The sequence below is a fragment of the Coturnix japonica genome, chromosome 3 (genome assembly GCF_054131305.1).
Source record: "Coturnix japonica strain WE chromosome 3, WE-NBRP24, whole genome shotgun sequence".
Taxonomy (NCBI): Eukaryota; Metazoa; Chordata; class Aves; order Galliformes; family Phasianidae; genus Coturnix; species Coturnix japonica.
In genome coordinates this window covers 2,794,827-2,817,176 of record NC_140665.1, presented here as the reverse complement: position 1 = coordinate 2,817,176, position 22,350 = coordinate 2,794,827, and the positions used below count along the sequence as shown (strand labels likewise).

Sequence of the window (22,350 nt, the reverse complement as noted above, 5' to 3'; positions counted from 1 at the left end):
CGCCTGGACTTCCAAGGTCAAGCTCACAGGTGCAGAATCGCAAACCTAAGATAGCTCCTTAACAGGGAAAAAAAAACTTGTAGCTCTGTTAAAAGCTAAAAGAGCAACAGAAGAAAACACAGAAAAACAGCAACTCAATTTGCCCGCATTCTCCACCAAAATCTGTCACGGTTTGAATGGAAAATCCACCTGGGTCTGTGACAGGGGGCCGTGGGCCCCACAGGGGCCCTAGGCTGAAAGGAAAAAGTTAATTAGGAAAAGAAAACAGTGGCAACGATCTAAGGAGGCACACTTATTTACTAAATACTATATCGAAATACAGGATAACACAATATAATACAATATAATTGAAAATTGAGCTAACGAATCAAGCAAAATAGGAGAGAGAATGAGTCCCGTAACCGAGAGGCCTACTGTGAAATTTAGGCGAAACGGTGAAGGCTCCCACACACTCCCCTGAACACCAGAACTCGAAAGACGTCAGTCTAGTCTGCGACTGAGTTAATATAGAGTCCAGGTCCCATGACCTATCGTGTTGTTCTCTGGGAGATGTAGTCTTCTTCTGTAAGTTGCAGATTCAGTAAAATTATTCATGCTTTATATGATGTTATGATGTGGAATACTGATAGCAAAATTACCAAATTATTAAACCATGACAACTTTGTACTATGGTGTGATGTTATGCATTCTGCCAGCATGGTCAGTTGGAAGCAATTAAAACGGAAAGTGGAAACCAACAAAGTCTGTTTCTACATGGAGGCATTAAGACATGTCTCTCTTGCCTTTAAAAACACAAATGTTCACCAGGTCTTGCTTCTTGTAACTTGGCCTATCTGTGACTCCCTTAAAATCCTCTCAGTAAGTTTGCAAGCTTTGGAGAGGCAATTTCATTCTTGTATCCCAGAGCCAGGCCAACCCTGTCCAAGCCGTGCTTTGTCAATGGCAGTGACTACTCAAGCTGCTTGGACACGTCTATTTTGGTGCTCAACTATCCGTGTGATTACAGAATGAAGTCCTGGTATCTAACCTGAGCCATGTCTACTTTGAAGGATTAGTTGCGGAGTTACCTTTCTTCTTCTCATTTCTAAACTCTGTATCAGTTTCCTGAAACACACCAGCATGTTTCGTGTATGCTCAGTGCTGGTGAGGCCGCACCTCAAGTACTGTGTTCAGTTTTGGGCCCCTCACTGCAAGAAAGACATTGTGACCCTGGAACGTGTTCAGAGGAGGGCTACGAAGCTGGTGAGGGGTCTGAAGCACAGGCCTTAGGAGGAGCGGCTGAGGAAGCTAGGATTGTTCAGCCTGGAGAAGAGGAGGCTCAGGGGAGACCTTATAGCTCTCTATAACTTCCTGAAGGGAGGTTGCAGTGAGCTGGGGGTTGGACTCTTCTCTTTCATAGTTTCATAGTTTCGTGCGGGTTGGAAGGGACCTTAGAGATCATCGACTCTTGTGTCATTATTGATAGAACCAGAGGGAATGGTTTCAAGCTGCAGCAGGGGAGGTTCAGGCTGGACATAAGGAGATATTACTTCTCAGAAAGGGTGTGACGTTCAGGGAGCCAGGGTCCAGCCAAGGGAGATCGTGCCCAGTCTCCCCATTGGACTTCCCCAGTTTTCTCTGCTTTTCACTTGGTTTTCCCTGCTTTCCCGTTGCAATCCCTTGTTATCCCTGCCTTGGATTTGCCCACGGCGCTACCGCCCAGGCCGATGATCTGCACGGCCTCATCCCGGGGCTGCTCCGCCGCCTCCGCCATCGCTCCAACGCTGTGTCCCCGCTGCACGACGCATCGAGTCATCCCCTGCGGGACGTCGCACTCTGATGACGTCACCACCAGCGCGACGTCTCGTGGAGTTGAACGGCGGAGTCAGAGCTGGGGGCGGAGCCTGCGAAGTAGCGACCCAATGAGAGGGAGGGACGGTTGGTGGGCGGGGCTTGACTGGAGGGGCGGGTCTATGCTAATCAGAGCCGCGGGGGTCGCCGGGATTGCTCCGCCACGATGAACCGGGGCCCGGCGGAGCCGCTGTCGGGGACGGAGCGGGAGCGGCACCGGCGGAGCGGGGTGGGAGCAGGGCTGGGGAGGAGGCGGAGGGGTCGGGGCGGGCGTTGGGTGCGCGACCGTGATGTGTCGGGGGTGCGCGTGGGGGCGGGTGCTGTGCGGCCGGTGAGCCAGGTATCGCTTCTCGGCCTTTTGGCTAAGATCAAGTGTAGTATCTGTTCTTATCAGTTTAATATCTGATACGTCCTCGATTTGAGGACTTTATATTAAACGGATTTTTGGGTGTGGGAGTTGGACCCGGAGCTTGCTCCCTCCGCTCCGCGCATCGTCCCGGTATGGCAGTATCTCCGGGTACGGTGCACCTCCTCCGGGAGGAGCGTGGTGGTGAAAGGCAGAGCTGTGTCCTGTGCTGTGCGGGGTGTGGCGCCTTGGCTTGGCTGAGGGCAGGGAGGGCACTTCAGTCAGTTCCAGGTGGCACCGAATTGCTGCGAGTGTGGATCTGCCTGGGCGGAGCGAGGCCCTGCACAGGGATCTGGACAGGCTGCAGAGCTGGGCTGAACCAACGGGGTGGTTCAACAAGAGCAAATGCCGGGTCCTGCACTTTAGCCACAACAACCCCGGGCAGCGCTATAGGCTTGGGGTGGAGTGGCTGGAGGATTGTGTGGAGGAAACGGACCTGGGGGTATTGATGGATTCTGACCTGAACATGAGCCGAAAGTGTGCATCTCGTTGGCAGCGTGTGTAGTGATGTGCTGAGGGTGAAGGCTTTGGGCTGAAGGGTGAGCATCTATCATGGAATAGCTCCAGTGTGATAGCAGAGGACTCGGTGGGATGGCATCCCAGCATATTGAGGGTGCCATCACCTAGATGGAGGTCATGCAGATGCTTTGTTCTCAAGCTGTCACTGTCTACTGTGAGCTTGTCATATATGTAAGAATGAAGAATCTGTACCCTGTTATAACCTTACCTACTTCTGCTCTTCCCTGGTACTTTTTCAGTGGCCCCATTTGGGTTTATATCTTTGCCCATGAGAATGCCATCTCCCTCTGGAGATCACTGATGGGACCCACCAAAGTGTTCCGAGCTCTAAACTGTGTCCCAGACTCCATCTGAGGAGCTTATGGCCTCACTGACAGCAGAAACACCACCCATGGTTCAGGTCAGCCTTCTTGGCTGACCATTGGGCAGGAACTGGAGCTCGGTGAGAGTTGATCTATGCTATTTTGTCTGCCTTTGCTTTCTGTTCACAATTTTCTGGCTTCTGCAGACTCCACATGCAGCCAGGCCTGGCACTTTACATCCTCAACTTCTGCCTTTCCTTTTGATGTAGTGCATGTTTTAGGTGCAAGATTAACATCCCACCTCTTTCCTCTCTACAGATTCTCCAGCATCAGCCAGCAGAGAAATTGCCGCCTTCTTCCCATAGTTCAATGAACAGCTCTGGTACCAGCAGGAGGAGCCACGTCTGCGCTGTGGGCAGTTGTGTTACAATGCAGAGAAGCGTGTTCACTGTGTGATCAGGGATGAAGAAGCAGATTTGACATGAGTTACCCGGGGTATGGTCTGCTGAGCTGGACATAGCTGCCAGCCAAACTGTTTGGGTCAGCCCCATAACAAGACACAGAATCATGACGTGTCTTAAGGACTGTGGGGAAAGGAAAAACAGATGAGCATTGTGCTGGGCTGCTTGGGACTGTTGTTTGTGTAGCATTCAGGTGCTGGGACCAACTTCTTCAGTAGCGGTACTCAAGGTCAGTGTAGAGATAAAGCTGTGCACTTCCCCAGCCCTTGTCTGCTTATTTGTGTATGAGCAGTGCAGGTGAATTCCTCCAAGGACTTGGCAGCTGGGGGTGACTGGCTTTGCTGATAATAGGCCCAGATTCTTACTGTCTGCTCTGTTCCCTCTTTCCCTTATGAAGGAAGGAGTTAATGGGATGAAAATGGAAAAAATGCACTGGTGAGCAGTGCAATAGTAACTCTTCTGTTACTGCTTCCCTGGATCCAAGCTGAGAGGAAAGGTGGCCTTCAGACTCATCCCAATTCTTATATTAAGCATCTGGTGGAAGGCACAGTTGGAACTTGTTCTCAGTAGGAAAGCAGTTCCTTCTAGTCTGGACTGACAACCCTATGGCAGATCTTCTAGAAGTGATTGCAGAAAGGTGTGAAGCAGCCCAGTGCCTGTGCAGGATCCTATGTGTTTTGCTTTGGTTGGTGGCTCTGATGGAACCTGATAGTGGCTGTTAGAGCTACGAATATTGTGAGTGTGTAATAAAGGCAAAAAATGTATAATTCAGTGCAGGTACACAGACACCACAGGAGCTCTGTCTGGAGCTCTTTTACATTCAGCCTCGTAACAAAATACCCAGTGGTGGCTCAGAGGCTGAATTGTTTCTGGGTTTGCTGTGAGCCAAAGCATAGAGCTCCACCTCCTTTGTACATTTGTGTTCCAAGTGTTTCAGCTGTCCAGATCATTGGTAGGTTGCTGCGTGATGAGGCACGAGGCCTTGGGTTTGAGTTACTGTGCAAAGTTCTGTGCTCACTTATGTTCTCCTGTCATTTCAAGATCTGCCCATGTGTGGGTTTTTAATCCATTTAAACTGTCCCTTAATTGTTTTTTCCAATACTGATGGTTTCCTTTTTAATCAGAGTGCTGAGAGAGCTTTTTTCATGGAATTCCAAATGCACTGAATCAGGGAATGGACCCTGGGAATGTACTTAGAACAAGTCTGTTTGCCTGACTCTCCCTTCTGACGTTAAGCACGAGTGTCAGTGATACTGAAGCTCTGTTGACTGAGTCCCAAGTTAATTAGCGAGCTGTTCTGTGGATCACAGACAAGTTGCTCTTTGGTTAGTTTAAGACAGACGTGTTTGAGAAAATGTAAGTTGTCAAAGTGCAGCCGTCCAGATTCCTTGGTTCAGTGCACTAATGCTCTTGTTCTTTCCTTGCTATTATAGGAGATTAAACCCAACCATTATTTTGTTTCAGGTACAGATCAAAAGAGTCTGCTGAATATGGCTGCATTTCTGCCTTGCTGCTTTTGTTTTCACCAGCAGTACCCAAAGGTGGATCTGTTCATGACATGAACTTACCCAGACCCAAATTCTTGCTTTCATTAATGACTGATACACTATTGGTTCCCCAAATGCCTTTACCTTGTGTGCTTGTTCTGGTAACTGCTGATCTTTACTATTTTTCTCCACCTTCCTTCTTTACATTGTTTTCTTTTATGATGTTAATTGGGGATGTCATTACATGGTAACTCCTATCTCTTTGTTCATCTGAAATGTTTATTTTTTGTAATCCCTTGAAGGAAACCTTGAATTTCAAGTACTGATCCTCCATCCCAGCATCATGTTTTCATATGCTGTTACAGATCCTGGTTGGCATTGCTCAGGTAGCTGTCAAGTTAGTGCTGATGTGGATAAGGTATTGGTCGAAAGGCTGCAGACAGAGGGTGGTGATCAGTGGTTTTTTGTCAAGGTGGAGGCTGGTGATGAGTGGTGTCCCCAGTGATCTGTCTGAAGACACCAGGGACTGGTGCTCTTCAACATCTTCCTCAATAACATCAGTGATGGAATCAAGTGCACCCTCAGCTGTTTGCTGAGGACACCAAGCTGAGTGGTGCAGTTGATGGAGTGGAAGGAAGGGATGCCATTCAGAGAGGTCTCAACAGACTTGAAAGGTAGGTCTGGGTGAATCTAATGAGGTTCAACACAGCAAAGTGCAAGGTTTTGCACTTGGGCTGGAGGAATCCCAGGCATTTATACAGACTGGGAGGAGCAGTCCTTAAGAGAAGCCCTGCAGAGAAGGACCTGGGGGTCCTGGTGGATAAAAACAGAACATGAGCCAGCAGTGTGCTCTTACAGCTCGGAAAGCAAATGGGATCATGGGCTCCATCAGCAGAGGGGTGGCCAGCAGGGACAGGGAGGGGATTGTCCCTCTCTGCTCTGCCCTCATGAGGCCCTGTCTGCAGCACTGCATCCAAGTGTGGGGCCCCCAGTACACGAAAGACAGGGAGCTGTTGGATAGGGTCCAGAGGAGACCACAAAGATGCTCAGAGGGCTGCAGTATCTCCCATACAAATACAGGCTGAGGGAGCTGGGCTTGTTCAGCATGGAGAAGAGAAGGCTTCGGGGTGACCTCATTGCAGCCTGCCAGGACCTGAAGGGAGCCTCCAAACAGGAGGGGAGTCAGCTCTGTGAAAGGGCAGATAATGGCTGGACAAGGGGAAATGGTTTGGAGCTGAAGGAGAGCAGATTGAGGCTGAATGTCAGGGGGAGACACTATTCACTGTGAGAGTGGTGAGGTGCTGGAACAGCTGCCCAGAGAGGCTGTGGATGCCCCGTCCATCCCTGGAGGTGTTCAAGGCCAGGTTGGATGGGGCTCTGGGCAGACTGGGCTGGTATTCAATGTGGAGGTTGGTGGCCCTGCCTGTGGTGGGGGGTTGGAGTTCCGTGATCCTGGAGGTCCTCTCCAACCTGGGCCATTCTATGATGATTCTATGACTGTATGTCCTTGGTCCACCTGAGTGGGGGAGCTCAGTCCCGTTTCCCCTATCAAGGTCTTTAACCCCCCGCACCCGGAGCTCCCGGCAGCTTTACAGCTCCATCCGTAGGAACCCACGGGATGAAGGGAATCACCGCCTGGGGCTGACGGGACACCCCTGGCACAGCTGCACCGCGGCTGTCAATGAGGGACGGGCAGAGCACGGGGCTGAGGTCAGAGCTGGGGGCGGAGCCTGCGAAGTAGCGACCCAATGAGAGGGAGGGACGGTTGGTGGGCGGGGCTTGACTGGAGGGGCGGGTCTATGCTAATCAGAGCCGCGGGGGTCGCCGGGATTGCTCCGCCACGATGAACCGGGGCCCGGCGGAGCCGCTGTCGGGGACGGAGCGGGAGCGGCACCGGCGGAGCGGGGTGGGAGCAGGGCTGGGGAGGAGGCGGAGGGGTCGGGGCAGGCGTTGGGTGTGCGACCGTGATGTGTCGGGGGTGCGCGTGGGGGCGGGTGCTGTGCGGCCGGTGAGCCAGGTATCGCTTCTCGGCCTTTTGGCTAAGATCAAGTGTAGTATCTGTTCTTATCAGTTTAATATCTGATACGTCCTCGATTTGAGGACTTTATATTAAACGGATTTTTGGGTGTGGGAGTTGGACCCGGAGCTTGCTCCCTCCGCTCCGCGCATCGTCCCGGTATGGCAGTATCTCCGGGTACGGTGCACCTCCTCCGGGAGGAGCGTGGTGGTGAAAGGCAGAGCTGTGTCCTGTGCTGTGCGGGGTGTGGCGCCTTGGCTTGGCTGAGGGCAGGGAGGGCACTTCAGTCAGTTCCAGGTGGCACCGAATTGCTGCGAGTGTGGATCTGCCTGGGCGGAGCGAGGCCCTGCACAGGGATCTGGACAGGCTGCAGAGCTGGGCTGAACCAACGGGGTGGTTCAACAAGAGCAAATGCCGGGTCCTGCACTTTGGCCACAACAACCCCGGGCAGCGCTATAGGCTTGGGGTGGAGTGGCTGGAGGATTGTGTGGAGGAAACGGACCTGGGGTATTGATGGATTCTGACCTGAACATGAGCAGAAAGTGTGCCCTAGTGGCCAAGATGGACGACGGCATCCTGCCCTGTATAGAAATAGTGCTGCCAGCAGGAGCAGAGAGGTGATTGTCCCCCTGTACTCAGCACTGGTGCGGCCGCACCTTGAATTCTGTCTCCAGTTGTGGGCCCCTCACTGCAAGATACTGAGGGCCTGGAACATGTTCAGAGGAGGGCTACAAAGCTGATGAGGGGTCTGGAGCACAATGGGGCCATATGAGGAGAGGCTGCAGGAGCTGGGAATGTCCAGCCTGGAGGAGAGATGGCTCAGGGGAGACCTCATTGCTCTCTATAACTTCCTGAAGGGAGGTTGCAGTGAGCTGGGGGTCGGCCTCTTCTCTTGTATTACTTTTCGGAAAGGGTGGTCAGGCATTGGAATGGACTGGACAGGGAGGTGGTGGAGTCACCGACCATGGGAGTGTTCAAGAAACGTCTAGATGTTGTGTTGATGAATATGATTTAGCCAGGAAGTATTGGTGATGGTTGGACTAGATGATCTCCTAGGTCTTTTCCAACCTTGATAATTCTGTGATTCTGTGATTCATATATAAAAAACTGTGTATGTGCGTGTATGTGTGTGTTTGTATATCTGTGTTTGTGTATATATCTGTATCTGTGTGTATGTGTATATATCTATATGTGTCTGTGTGTATATATGTATGTGTATATGTGTGATGGTGGTTGTGTCTGTGTGTGTATATATATATGTATGTGTGTATATGTTTGTATTTATGTGTGTGTGTAGATATATGTGTGTATATATATGCACACATCTATGTGTGTGTGTGTATATATATGTGCGCGTATATACATATATGTGTGTGTGTATATGAGTGTGTGTATATAAGTGTATTTGTATAAGTGTGTGTATATGTATTTGTGTATATGGGGCTGTATTTGTGTGTGTATTGGGGTGTATATGGGTGGCTGTGGGTGTATATAAGTGTGTGTGTATGTGTGTGCATAAAACTGTATGTGTGTATATGAGTGTATGAGTGTATATGTGTCCATATGAGTGTATGTGTGTCTATATGAGTCTATATGAGTGTATGTGTGTCTATATGTGTGTACGTGGGGGTGTACATGGCGTTGTATATGGGGGTCTATATGTGTGTGTATATGGGTGTATATATGGGGGTGTATATGTGTGTGCGTATGGGGGTTTATATGGGTGTGTATGGGGGTGTGCATTATTGTGTATGTGTGTGTGTATAAGTGTGTATATATAAAGTATATGTGTGCTGCTCCCCCTGCAGTTCCCATATCTGCCACTAGGTGGCAGCACCAGTAGTGGAATCTTCAGTCCCAATCAGTGATGGACAGGATGGGGGAACCGTTTTGTTAATGGGGTGTGGGCATGGAATCGATATGGAACCTAATGGGGGGACCCTATTGATTATGGATTACTTCAGCCTGTATCTATAAGGTAGTTTGTATTTATGGTGCTGCTGCCTTTATTAACCCTACCTGCTTTCCATCCCTGTAGGTTGAGGTTGGATTCCTGTTGTCAGTACGCCCATTCCAGATCCATTTCAGCTCTGAATTCAACATCTGTGTACATAGAACAAAGACAAGGACCCAATGTGTGCAGGATGGATCCCAATGTGTGCTCACATTGCAATGTGGGACATCTATCCTGTTGTCTCCTTACTGGGTATCAATGAGCAACAACATTCTTGCTGGATCTCAATGGAGCTGCAGATCCAATCCAGCCCTCGTGTTCATAATGGATCCCAATGGCAGGTGCTGATCCAACATGGTACCAGGATCTGGATGGACAGAGTAGAGATAGGTCCCAATTGCTTTTACATGTGGCTACATCCTATAATTCATCTTATTATTTGCCCAATTCAGCCTCTGCTGTGTCTCCCTCTTCATCTCCCTCATTGTCTTCCTCTTCATCATCTCCCTCATCATCATCATTCTAATCACTGTCTGTCATTGTGTCCTCATTTGCTGCCTGTTCTGCTCTCATATTTCCTGTGTCTCATTCTCTGATCATTCCTCTGCCTCTCAGTCTAAGAGCTCTCTGCATGTTGTTCTATAACCATTAATTGATACTCAGTGTCCATTCGTTCTGTGTTTCATTCTCTACCCATTCATTGCCACTTATTATCCAGTCATTCTTTGTGTCTTATTCTGTAACCATTCATTGCTCTTCCTTCTCCAATCATTCTCTTATTTTATCAGCTTTCACTGCCACTCACTGTCCAATCATTCTCTGTGTCTCATTCTGTAATACTTCATGGCCACTCACTGTCCCATCATTCTGTGTCTCATTATGTAACCATTCACTTCCACTCATTGTCCAATCATTTTCTGTCTCATTCTCTACTCATTCACATTCATTCACTGTTCAATTGTTTTGTCTCTAATTTTCTCACCATTCACTTCCACTCTTTGTCCAATATTCTCTGTTTCATTCTGTAACCCTTCACTGCCACTCACTGTCCAATCATTCTCTGTGTTTCATTGCATCAGCATTTACTGCCACTCACTGTCCAATCATTGTTTGTGTCTCATTTTCTAGCCCTTCATTGCCACTCATTATCCAATCATTTTTTGTCTGTCTTTTTCTATCCATTCACGGCCTCTCATTGTCCAATCATTCTGTCTGTCTCATTCTCTCATCATTCATTGCTACTCACTGGCCAATCATTCTCTGTGTCTTATTCTGTTACTATTCATTGCTATTCATTGTCACTGTGTCATTCTCTCCCCATTCACTACCATTCATTGTCCAGTCATTCTCTCTGTCTCATTTCCTAACCATTTATAGCTATTTACTGTCCAATCATTCTTTGTGTTTCATTTTGTCACCATTCACTGTCTTTTATTGTCCAATCATTCTCTGTGTCTCATTCTCTACCCATTCACTGTCATTCATTGTCCAATTGTTTTCTGTCTTTCTTTTTGTCAACATTCACATCCACTCAGTGTCCAATCGTTGTCCTTGTTTTATTCTGTTACCTTTCACTGCCGCTCACTGTCCAATCACTCTCTGTTTCATTGTTTAACTATTAACTCCCACTCACTGTCCAACCATTCTATGTCTCATTCTCTATCCAGTCATTGCCCATTACTGTCCAATCACTGTCTGTGTCTCATTCTCTCCCCACTCACTGTTACTTATTGTCCAATCATTCTCTGTGTTTATTTGGTTAACCCATCATTGCCACTTACTGTACAATAATTGTCTGGTTTTTTTTTCTCCAGTCATTCACTGCCAGTCATTGTCCAATCATTCTCGGTGTCTCATTCTCTACCCATTCACTGTCACTCACTGTCCAATCACTCTATGTGTTTCATTCTTTACCTATTAACTACCACTCACTTTCCAAGCATTTCATGTCTTATTCTCTATCCCTTCACTGTCACTCACTGTCCAATCATTGTCTGTGTCTCATTCTGTAACCATTTACTTCCACTCATTGTCCAATTCTTTTTTATCTTTCATTCTCTAACCATTCATTGCCACTCATTACCCAATCATCAATCCAATCCTAACCCTAATCCAATCATTCTCTGTCTCATTATCCATTCACTGTCACTCACTGTCCAGTTGTTTTCTGTGTCTCATTTTCTCACCATTCATTGCCATTCCTTGTCCAATCATTCTGTGTGTTTCATTATTTAACTATTAACTGCCATTTAGTGTGTAATCATTCTGTCTCATTTTCTACCCATTCATTGCCATTCATTATCCAATCATTCTCTGTCTCTCTTTCTCTATCCATTCTCTCCTCCTCATTTTCCAGTCATTCTCTGTGTCTTATTGTGCAGCCATTCATTGCTTCTCCTTGTCCAATCACTCTCTGTATCTCATTCTTTACCCATTCATTGCTACTCACCGTCCAATTATTCTCTCATCCTATAACCATTCATTGCCACTTGTTATCCAATCATTCTCTGTGTTTCATTCTCTCAGCATTTAGTGCCACTCCTTGTCCAATCATTCTCTATGTTTCATTCTTTAACTATTAACTCCCACTCACTGTCCAACCATTTTACGTCTTATTTTCTCCCTATTCACTGCCACTCACTGTCCAATCATTGTCTGTGTCTCATTCTCTCAGCAGTCAGTGCCACTCACTTTCCCATCATTCTCTGTTATTCTCTAACCCTTCACTGCCAATTCTTGTCCAGTCATTCTCTGGGTTTCATTTTCTATCTATTCACTGTCACTCATTCTCCAATGGCTTTTGTGTCTCATTCTCTACCTATTTACTTTTATTCACCGTTCAATCATTCTGTCTTTCATTCTGTAACCCTTCAGTGACACTCAGTATCCAAACATTCTCTCTGTTTCATTGTCTAAGCATTGACTGTCACTCAGTCACCAATCATTGTCTGTGTCTCATTCTCTACCCATTCACTGCCATTCGTTGTCCAATCATTCTCTATGTTTCATTATTTCACTATTAACTGCCTTTTAGTGTCCAATCATTTCATGTCTCATTCTCTACCCATTCATTTTCATTCACTGTCCAATCAGTCTTTGTGTCTCATTCTATAACCTTTCATTGTTACTCTTTGTCCAACCATTCTCTGTGTCTGATTTTGTCACCATTCACTTCCACTCGTTGTCCAATCAGTCTTTGTCTCTCATTCTTTACCCATTCATTGACACTCACTGTCCAATCATTCTCTGTGTTTCAATCTCTCAGCATTCATTGCCATTCACTGTCCCATCAGTCTTTGTCTCTCATTCTCTCACCATTCACTTCCACTCATTGTCCAATCATTCTCTGTGTGTCATTCTCTGACCATTTACTTCCACTCATTGTCCAGTTGTTTTCTCTGTGTCATTCTCTAAGCGTTCATTGCCACTCACTGTCCAGTCACTCTCTATGTTTCATTCTCTACCCATTCACTGCTACTCATTATCTAATCATTTTGTGTTTCTCATTTTGTAACCATTCACTGCCACTCATTATCCAATCATTCTCTCTCTTATTCTTTACTCATTCTCTGCTACTTACTGTCCAATCTTTTTCTCTGTCTCATTCTGTATCTATTCACATCTTCTCACTGTCCAATCATTCTGCGTCTCATTCTCTACCCATTTAATGCCACTAATTGTCCAATTGTTTTCTGTCTCTCATTCTGTAACCATTCACTGCCAGTCATTGTCCAATATTCTCTGTTTCATTCTCTCACCATTCCCTGCCACTCACTGTCCAATCATTCTCTGTGTTTCATCCTTTAACCATTCATTGCCAGTCATTATCCAATCATTCTTTTTTATTCTCTACCCATTCACTGTCACTCCGTGTCCAATCATTGTCTGTGTCTCATTCTTTAACCCTTCACTGCCACTTCTTGTCCAGTCATTCTCTGTGTGTCATTGTGTAAGCATTTAGTTCCACTCACTGTCCAATCATTCACTATGTTTCATTATTTACCTATTAACTCCCACTCATTGTCCAATCATTCTCTGTGTTTCATTCTCTACCCATTCACTGCCCCTCACTGTCTCATCATTCTCTGTGTCTCATTCTTTAGCCATTCATTGCTATTGCTTATCCAGTCATTCTCTTTGTTTTATCCTTTAACCATTCATTGCCACTTGTTATCCAGTCATTCTCTTTTTCATTCTCTACCCATTCACTGTCACTCCGTGTCCATTCACTCTCTGTGTCTCAGTCTCTCACCCTTTACTTCCACTCACTGTCCAATCATTCTGTCTCTCATTCTCTCCCCATTCACTGCCATTCATTGTCCAGTCATTGTCTGTGTTTCATTCTCTACTCATTCATGGCCACTCATTATCCAATCATTTTTTGTCTCTCATTGTCTCAGCATTTACTGCCACTTGTTGTCCAATCATTCTCTGTCTTTCATTCTCTCACCATTCAATGCCACTCAGTGTCCAATCATTTTCTGTGTCTCATTCTGTAACCATTCATTGATACTCATCGTTCAATCATTTTATTTCTCATTCTCTTAGCATTCACTCCCACTCCTTGTCCCATTATTCTCTGTGTTTCATTCTCTATCTATTCACTGCCAGTCAATGTCCAATCATTCTGTGTCTCATTCTGTTAACCTTCATTACTACTCCTTGTCCAGTCATTCTCTTCATTTCATTCTTTACCCATTCACTGTAAACCTTGTTATCCAATCATTCTGTCTCTCATTTTCTCACTCCTTCACTTCCAGTTATTGTCCAGTCATTTTCAGTCTCTCATTCTCTTCCCATTCACTGCTACTCATTCTCCAATCATTCTCTGTGTCTCATTCTGTACCCATTCATTGCCCTTTACTGTCCAATCATTCTCTGTGTTTATTTGTTTAATCCTTAAGGGCCATTCACTGTCCAATTATTCTGTGTTTCATTTTGTAACCATTCATTGCCACTCATTATCCAACCATTCTCTATGTCTTTTTCTCTATTCATTCCCTGTTCCTCATTGTCCAATCATTCTCTGTGTCTTAGTCTGTAACCACTCATTGCCACTCACTGTCCAATCATTGTCTGTCTTTCATTTTGTACCCATTGATTGCCATATCTATTCCATACAAATCCCTGTCGAGAACAAAACTCCATAACCTAACTCACTATTATTTTATTAATTTGGAGAAAAATGGCTAAACTGCCCAAAAAAGGCAAACATGCCAGCGGTGGAGGGGAAAGGCAGCGCTAGTAGGGCATCCCCCACATCAAGGTGCACTCATCCTTTCCCAGCCGCCACAGCAGATTGCCCTTGGAATTCAACTTCTTTCCATGTGTGCTCTACACATGCATGGCCAGTGCACGATATAGAGCCCAGATGGAAAACTTGCTTCCAGAAAGCCTGGTTAAGGTAGACAGAAAAAGGGTGCCCACACTGTCACCCCATTGCTATGGGTTGTTTGTTCTCATCCTTCTGCATTCTCTTTGCCTCTGCAGTCTGTCATTGCCCAGCATTTCCTGCAGTGTTCTCTTTGGTCTCACTTTTGGCGTTCTTTTCAGCATTCTATTCAGCCTTGTCTCTTTTGGTGCTACCTCCTGTGTTCTCTTGGGCTTTTCCTCTTATTATCTTAGAGTGCTTTGCAGCTTTCTATGGTGCCTTGCATTTCATTACACTGTTCACTGCAGTGTTCTCATGGGCCATGCTCTCCAACATACCCTCCTATGGTGTTTTCTTGGGCCTTGTCTTCCATCTTGATCTTCATTGCATTGCCCTTTTGGGCTTTATCCCCCATCTTTATGTTCCCTGTAGTGCACTTTTTGGATTTGCCTTACATTTTGATGTTCTTTGCAGTGCCCTTTTGGGTCTTGTCCCCCATCTTAATGCTCCCTGCAGTGCCCTTTTAGGCTTTGTGCTCTGTTTTAATGTTTCTTGTTGTTCTCTTTTGGGTCTTGCTGCACATATTGATGTTCCCTGCACTGCCTTTTTGGGCTTTGTGCTCTGTTTTAATGTTCCCTGTGGTGCCCTTTTGGGTCTTGCCTCCCATATTCATTTTCCTTGTGGTGCTCTTTTGGGCCTTGTCCTCCATCTTGATGTTCCATACAATGTTATCTGGTGCCTTGCCCTCCTTCTAAGTGTTCCCTGTGACATCCTCTTGCATTTTGACTTGTTTTATTTTTCCTTGCAGTGTTTTTTTGGTGCCTTGCTCACCATCTTGATGTTCTCTGCAGTGCCCTTTTGGGCCTTGCTCTTCATCTTGATGTTCTCTGCAGTGCCATTTTGGGCCTTGCTCTCCATCTTGCTGTTCCCTGCCATGTTCTCTTGGGCCATGCCTTCCTTTTTGTTGTTCCTGCAGTGTTCTTTTGGCCTTCCCATTTGGCCTCCTATGCTGCCTTCCCTTTGGCCTCTGTTCTTGGTGTTTCACACCATGCTCTCCTTGCTGTTGCTTTCCCTTGTGCTTTCCCTTGGCTGTTCTCTTGCTTTTGCCCTTGCCTTCCTGTTGGCTGCTTGCTTTGCTTTCCTTTTGCTGGGGCTTTCTGTGCTTGTTCTGCCTTTGGCTCTATGGGATTTGCTGGGAGGTTCATGTTAATGTTGACCTCAAGCTGCACCTTAATGGGAGCTTTAGTGATAACTGCAGTTGTCTGCAGAGTATCTGTAAGTAGAACCCTTCGGTTTTATTTAAGTAACCTTCATTCTAATCATAGTTCACAATTCTACTTTGAAAGTAACTGCACCTTTAACCTTAGAAATAGCATTAGTTATATTCCTACTATCATTACTTCTATCCCTAATAGCATGAATTATATCCTACTGCTCCCTTCCATCACAGTTAGTGTAATGTTCACAGTGTGGTACCTGCAGATGTGGGCAGTGCCTTCATTGCCATGTTGTGTCCAACAGGTTCCAGCAGAGCACGGAGATGTGCGGCTCCTGATGAGATCAGCAAGGAACAGAAACCTGCATTGCCTGGACCCAGCTTTGCTGATGGTAACTCTCAGCCCAGCAGGTAAGGGCAGCACATATCCATTGGTTTTTACTTGTTCCATACTGAGATGCAAGGTTAGTGTTCCTGAGCTCATTTTGCACTGCAGGGTGCCCTATGGGCTGTCTGTGCTTGTCCTTCTGCATTCTCCTTGCATTTGCGCTATGTTATTCCTTGACATTTCTTGCAGTGTTCTCTTTGGTCTCAGTTTTGATGCTTTGTTCAGCATTCTATTGCATTTGTTTTCTGTTTTGGCGCTCCCTGCTGTGTTCTCTTGGGCCTTCCCTTCCATATAGGAGTCCCTTGCAGTTTTCTATGGTGCCTGGCATTCCATTATAGTATTTATTGGACTGTTCTCATGAGCCATGCCCTTCATCTTAGGCTTTTGTGTGGCGTTCTCTTTGGCTTTGTGCTCTGTTTTAGTGTTCCCTGTAGTGCCCTTTTGGGCCTTGCCCCTGTGTTGGGTTTTCCTGCAGTGCCCTTTTGGGCCTTGTTCCCCATCTGGATGTTCTCTGCAGTTCCCTTTTGGGCCTTGTCCCCCATTTTGATGTTCCCTGCAGTGCCCTTTTGGGTACTGTCATCCATCTTGATGTTCCCTGCGCTGTTCTATTGGGCCTTGCCTTCCATGTCAGTGTTCCTTGCATTCTATGGGGCTTTGCCCCGCCTCTTGGTTTTCCCTGTGACATTCTTTTTGTCCTTGCCCTCTATTATGTTGTTCCCTGCAGTGTTCTTTGGGGCCTTGCCCTGCATATTAGTGTTCCATGTGTTGTTCTTGTGGGCCTTGCCCTCCATCTTGGTGTTTGCTGCAGCGTTCTCTTGGGTTTTGCCCTCCATCTGGATCTTTCATGTGATATTTTATTGAGCCTTGCCCTCCATCTTGATGTTCTGAGTGATCTTCTCTTGGGCCTTGTCCTCCATCTTGATGTTCCCTGCAGCATTTTCTTTGGGTTTACCATCCATCTTGATGTTCCCTGCAGTGCTGTTTTGGCCTTGCCCTGTGTTTTGCAGTTCCATGCAGTGGTCTATTGGGCTTTGCCCTCTGTTTCAGTGTTCCCTTTGTTGTTCTCTTGTCCTCCCATGCTGCTTTCCCTTTGGCCTTTCTTCTTGGTGTTCCCTACAATCCTCTCTTCCCTTTGCTGTTGCTTTTGCTTTGGCTTTCCCTTGGCTTTCCTTCTTGCTTTTGCCCTTGCCTTACCATTGGCTGCTTGCTTTGCTTTCCTTTTGCAGTGTCTTTCTGTGGTTGTTCTGTTTGCATTTGGTCTTTGGGATTTGCTTGGAGGTTTTGTTTGTGTTAATCTCGATCTGCTCCCCTGGCTTAATGCGGGCTGTAGTTATAATTACTGTAACCTGTAGTGTATTTGTTCATATAAGTCTTAACCCAATATTAAAGATGTTTGCTATGGTAAATGTAGGAATAAAAATTGATGTCCCGTGTTTTCTGTGAAAGTTACTTTAATTATGATCATAGTGTGGAATACAATTGTTAAACTTACTGCAAATTTAAACTTATAAATAGCATTAATTTTATCCTTAACACTATTAATTATATCTGTACTAGCATTAATTCTATTCCTAATGCTTGTTTCCATCCTTGTTAGTGTAATGCTCACAGTGTGGTACCTGCAGATGTGGGCAGTGCCTTCATTGCCATGTTGTGTCCAACAGGTTCCAGCAGAGCACGGAGATGTGCGGCTCCTGATGAGAGCAGCGAGGAACAGAGACCTGCATTGCCTGGACCCAGCTTTGCTGATGGTAACTCTCAGCCCAGCAGGTAAGGGCAGCACATATCCATTGGTTTTTACTTGTTCCATACTGAGATGCAAGGTTAGTGTTCCTGAGCTCATTTCTGCACTCCATGGTGTCCTATGGGCTGTCAGTGCTTGTCCTGCTGTGTTGTCTTTGTGTTTGCTCTTTGCTGTTGCTCAGCTGTTTCTTGCAGTTTTCTCCTTGCCCTCCATTTTTACATTCTTTGAGGCATTCTCTTGGGCCTTGCCCTACATTTTGGCATTCACTGCAGTGTTCTTTTGGGCCTTGCCCTCCATTTTGGCGTTCCTTGCATCGTTCTCTTGGTCCTTGCCCTCCATTTTAGCATTCCTTGTGTCGTTCTCTTGGGCCTTGCCCTCCGTTTTGGCATTCTTTGCATCATTCTTTTGTACTTTCCAGTTGATTTTGGCGTTCCATTTGTAGTTCTCTTCGGCTTTGCCCTCCATTTTGACGTTTCCTGCATCCTTTTGTAGGGTCTTGCCCTCCATTTTGGTGTATCTTGCATCATTCTCTTGGGCTTTGCAGTCCATTTTGCCATTCATTGCATCATTCTTTCGGGCTTTGCAGTCCATTTTGGCATCCACTGCATCATTCTTTTGGGCTTTGCAGTCCATTTTGCCATTCCTTTTCTTGTTCTTTTGGGCTTTACCCTCCTTTTCAGTGTTCACTGCATCCTTTTGTAGGGTCTTGCCCTCTATTTTGGCATTCTCTTGGGTGCAGTCTTCCATTTTGCAATTGCCTGCATCATTTTGTTGCACCTTTCTGTCACTATTCCTGTTCTCTGCAGTGTTTTGTGTTGTATTATGTTCTGTTTTGATGTTTTTTGTGCTGCTCTTTTGGGCCTTGATGTTCATTTTGGCATTGTTTGCATTCTTCTTTAGTACCTTTAGCTCCATTTTGGTGTTTTTTGTAGCAAATTTGTGGGCCTTGCCCACTGTTTTACACTTCCATGTTCCACTGGCTTCAGCCCATTGATCTAACTATCTCCTTTTCTTCCTTAGGGCCCTTATTTTCCCCGGCTGATGGATGTTCCCTTTTGATGCAGCAGTCCATGCTGCCTTGCAGGCTTTTAATAAAGCTTTGGGGGGCTGACGATCCATCATGACAGCACATCAGCTGCACATAGCTGGATTTGGTGCCGGACAGCAGGTTGGGTTGTGGGGTTAGTTCTTCATTTAGGCAGCAGCTCAGCTCTGTCCTACAATGAACTCTATGGGAACATGTCAGACTTGCCTCCCCTTGTGGCCAGTCTCAGAGCTGCGCTGATTTCAGTGTGCGCAGTTTATTGTAACTACATTGGTTTTAGCTTTAGAGTCAATTAACCTCCATTTAATTGGAATTAGATTTTGAGTTAAGTTCTGTTCACCGAATTGGTTTAAGCTTTGTGTTCAGTTAACCTTACCCAAATTGGTTTTAGGTTTGACATCCCACAAACAAATTGGTTTTAGCTTAGTAATCTATTAACTTCACCCACATTGGGTTTTGTTTTGTAATCATTTAAGTGCAACTAAATTGGTTTTTGCTTTGTTATCAATTAATCTTAATCAAATTGGTTATAACTTTTCAATTAATTATTTTAAGAAAATTGGCTTTAGCTTTCAATCATTCATTGTTCATCAAATTGGCTTTAGTTTTGCCATTATTTTTAATCAAATTGGCTTTAGTTTTGCAATCATTTAATGTTACTTAAATTGGTTGTAGTTTTACAATCATTTAAGTTTAATCTAATTGGCTGTATCTTTGCAATCTATCTACCTTAATTGAATTGGCTTTAGCTTTGCAATCATTTAATCTTAAACTAATTGGCTTTAGCTTTGCTATCATTTAACCTTAACCCAATTGGTCTAAGGTTTGATTTCAATTAATATCAGCCAAATTGGCTTTATTTGTCCTTGCTTACGGGGCTGGGCTAGCCCACTTGTTTCTATTAGGGCTAACCCAGCCCCGTAACCAGCGCCCACAGCCTGAGGGAGCCGAGTTGCTTCCCGGCTACTCTGAGACTTGTGCCCCTTTGTGGCCATTATGAGAGTTATGCTGATTTCAGCGTGTGCAATTATTTTTTGTCAACCAAATTGGCTTTTGTATTGGAGTCAATTAATTTCAACCCAAATTGGCTTAAGTTTTCATTCAATCATTGTCAACCAAATTGGCTTTAGCTTTGGAATCAAATTATCTAATCCAAATTGGCTTAAGTTTTGCATTCCATTAATCTCAACTAAATTGGCTTTCAATTTGGCTTCAATTTAACTCAATCAAATTGGCTTTATTTTTGAAATCAAATTATTTTAGCCATATTGGCTTTATTTGTCCTTGCTTACGGGGCTGGGCTAGCCCACTTGTTTCTATTAGGGCTAACCCAGCCCCCTAACCAATGCCCACAGCCTGAGGGAGCCAAGTTGCTTCCTGGCCACTCTGAGACTTGTGCCCCTTTGCAGCCATTATGAGAGTTACGCTGGTTTCAGCGCTGTGCTGTTATTTTGAAAGTGCCACATTGGCTTTAGATTTGTAGTCAATTATTCTTAATTAAATTGGCTTTAGTACTGGAGTCTATTCATGTTTGCGTTATTGACTTCAATTTTGCCTTGCTGTGTATGTAATGTGCTGATGCTGTAATTGTAACCTGTGCCATGCAATTTACTGTATATTTGGATGCTGCACCTGTAAAGTGGTTTCTGCCTCATCCTGTGGATGCTGCGTCTGTCAACTGCGCTGTACCCCGTACTCAACATGTGGATGCTGCGCCTGTAAACCGGCTTGGACAATGTGTTGTGTATACGGATGTTGTATGTGTAAAATGTATTGTGCCCTGTACTCAAAGTATTGATGCTGTGCCTGTAAACTGTGTTGTGCTCCGTATTGACTATGCTGATGTTTGTGCTCTCTGTTGCGCCTTGTACTCAATCCTGGGATCTTGTATCTTGTGCTATTTGTACTGCATATCTGGATGTTGTGCGATGTATTGAACTGCTGTATCTACTTTGTGCTTGTAAATATGCTGTTGTTGCTGCATTGTGTTTGTACAATTGTATTAGTTGTGCATTGTGTTAATGGAGTTGTAATACAGAAACAATTAAGCTGCATGGTGTGTCTTTAATTGTCATCCGCAGGCGATGGAGCAGAATCTAAGGTAGGTGTGACAGGTAAGTGGGGGATGGTAGCACTATAAGGGCTGTTAGTTCAGTGGATCAAGTTGTTGTAGTTGATCAGGTTGATTCTGAGTTCAGTTGTAGCTGCAGTAAGTCAGATTGTGTGTGTAGACTGTCATGGTCAGTGCAGCTGGTCATGTTGGTGATGAACTTAGTTGGTCAGTGTAGACGTGCAAGGTGTTAGTGAACTTGGTCTTGATGGTTGCCTTATTGTAGCTAGTAATGTTGTAGAAGAACTCAATCTGCTGTCATAGCCAGATTGAAAGCATCATTAGTGAGCTTATAGTACAACAGAGATTGCAGGAGAGTTGAGAATTTAGGGTTAAAGTTGAGGGTTAACGTGAAAGTTGAGGGTTAGGGTTAGGGTAGGGTTAGGGGTTAAAGTTAGGGTTAGGGTTAAGGTTAGGGTACCGATTAGGGTAAGGGTACCGATTAGGGTTAGGGTTAGGGTACCGATTAGGGTTAGGGTTACTGTTTAGGGTTTAGGGTTAGGGTTAGGGACCCCGATTAGGGTTAGGGACCCCGATTAGGGTTAGGGACCCCGATTAGGGTTAGGGACCCCGATTAGGGTTAGGGTTAGGGTTCCCGATTAGGGTTAGGGTTCCCGATTAGGGTTAGGGTTAAGGTTACCCATTTTTCCCCAGTTAAAAGATAACCTCTCGAAACAGTGCTAGGAGTTGTGCTTTCAGCGAGAAAAGAAGTTGAGGACAAAAGTGCTCTTTTCCGGGCTGCGGAGAGGACCCCCCCCACAGCGAAGAAAGCAGCCTGCTAAAGTCGCTCTTTTTCGGCTACCGATTTGGCCGCAACCACTCTTTTCTCGCACAAGTGGCAGTCGCAGGGAATCGTGATTCCAACATCTCCGTTGCACTTGGGGAGTGTGTCTTCAGCCGGCTTCTTCCTTCAGAGGAAAAAGCTTATCCCTGCAGTCCAAAAAGGAGCGATTGGATAAGCATTGGGATAAGTATTGAGATTCCTGTGAAATTCTTCTAATAATTGTCAGAAACTGCTGTATAAGTTGTATATGTCCATAATCGGTAGAGGAAGATAGGTATTCTGGAAACAATGTGTCATATTTTGCTAAAAAGCATTGTTTTGTAGTGAAAATGCCTTCTTTTTGGGACAGTATCTACTTTTTTTTTGTGTAGAAAATGCTATTTGTAAGGATGAAATGTTTTGTCTCTTAAAATGGGGGGGTCTTTAAATTGGGGGGGGGTCCTTAAAAGGGGGTGCGGTCCATAAAATGGGGGGTAGTCCTTAAACTGAGGTGGAAACAATAATGGATGGGGGGTGGTTAAAATGGGAAGGTCCATTAAAAGGGGGGGGGGGGAATTTAAAGGTGGGTGTTCTTAAATGAAGGAGGACATTAAAATGGAGGGGTCTTTAAATGGGGGGGGGGGGGCTTTTAATTGGAAGGAGTCCTTTAAATTGGGGGGGGATCCATATAAATGGGTAGAGGTCCATTAATGTGGGTGAGACCATAAAACGGGGGA

At 45.5% G+C, this 22,350-nt stretch overlaps 1 protein-coding gene and 2 non-coding genes across 15 annotated transcripts; all 3 read left to right on the top strand.

The window, feature by feature from the left end:
• The first annotated feature begins 1,963 nt into the window (after positions 1 to 1,963).
• On the top strand, positions 1,964 to 21,945 carry LOC107306885 (uncharacterized). 13 transcript variants are annotated; one of them, XR_014943750.1, is made up of 7 exons: positions 1,964 to 2,059; positions 3,376 to 3,552; positions 4,983 to 6,911; positions 9,061 to 9,366; positions 15,869 to 15,974; positions 17,616 to 17,721; positions 18,716 to 21,945. XR_014943750.1 is itself a non-coding variant. In XM_085540926.1 (6 exons), the coding sequence occupies exons 3-6, from the start codon at positions 9,156 to 9,158 to the stop codon at positions 18,735 to 18,737; spliced, it is 396 nt and encodes a 131-aa protein (XP_085397052.1). In that variant the 5' UTR covers positions 1,964 to 2,059; positions 3,376 to 3,552; positions 9,061 to 9,155; the 3' UTR covers positions 18,738 to 21,945. The 13 variants fall into 13 exon arrangements, 5 of the variants coding, with proteins under 5 accessions (XP_085397052.1, XP_085397049.1, XP_085397048.1 ...); XR_014943744.1 differs by adding an exon at positions 2,995 to 3,197 and having other exon boundaries at positions 3,376 to 6,911; XR_014943745.1 differs by lacking the exon at positions 1,964 to 2,059 and adding exons at positions 2,142 to 2,775; positions 2,995 to 3,197 and having other exon boundaries at positions 3,376 to 6,911.
• On the top strand, positions 2,173 to 2,363 carry LOC116652593 (U2 spliceosomal RNA). Its single transcript, XR_004305750.2, has one exon. It is a non-coding gene; the product is annotated as a U2 spliceosomal RNA (small nuclear RNA).
• LOC116653558 (U2 spliceosomal RNA) lies at positions 7,025 to 7,215 on the top strand. Its single transcript, XR_004307657.2, has one exon. It is a non-coding gene; the product is annotated as a U2 spliceosomal RNA (small nuclear RNA).
• Positions 21,946 to 22,350: the final 405 nt, after the last annotated feature.

Excerpts from the sequence above, each read along its gene's own strand:
- LOC107306885 (XM_085540926.1), top strand. The coding sequence starts at position 9,156 with ATGTGTGCAGGATGGATCCCAATGTGTGCTCACATTGCAATGTGGGAC. Across the intron at positions 9,318-15,868 it reads ATAATGGATCCCAATGGCAG|GTTCCAGCAGAGCACGGAGA; the intron begins GTGCTGATCCAA and ends TGTGTCCAACAG. Across the intron at positions 17,722-18,715 it reads GGTAACTCTCAGCCCAGCAG|GGCCCTTATTTTCCCCGGCT; the intron begins GTAAGGGCAGCA and ends TTTCTTCCTTAG.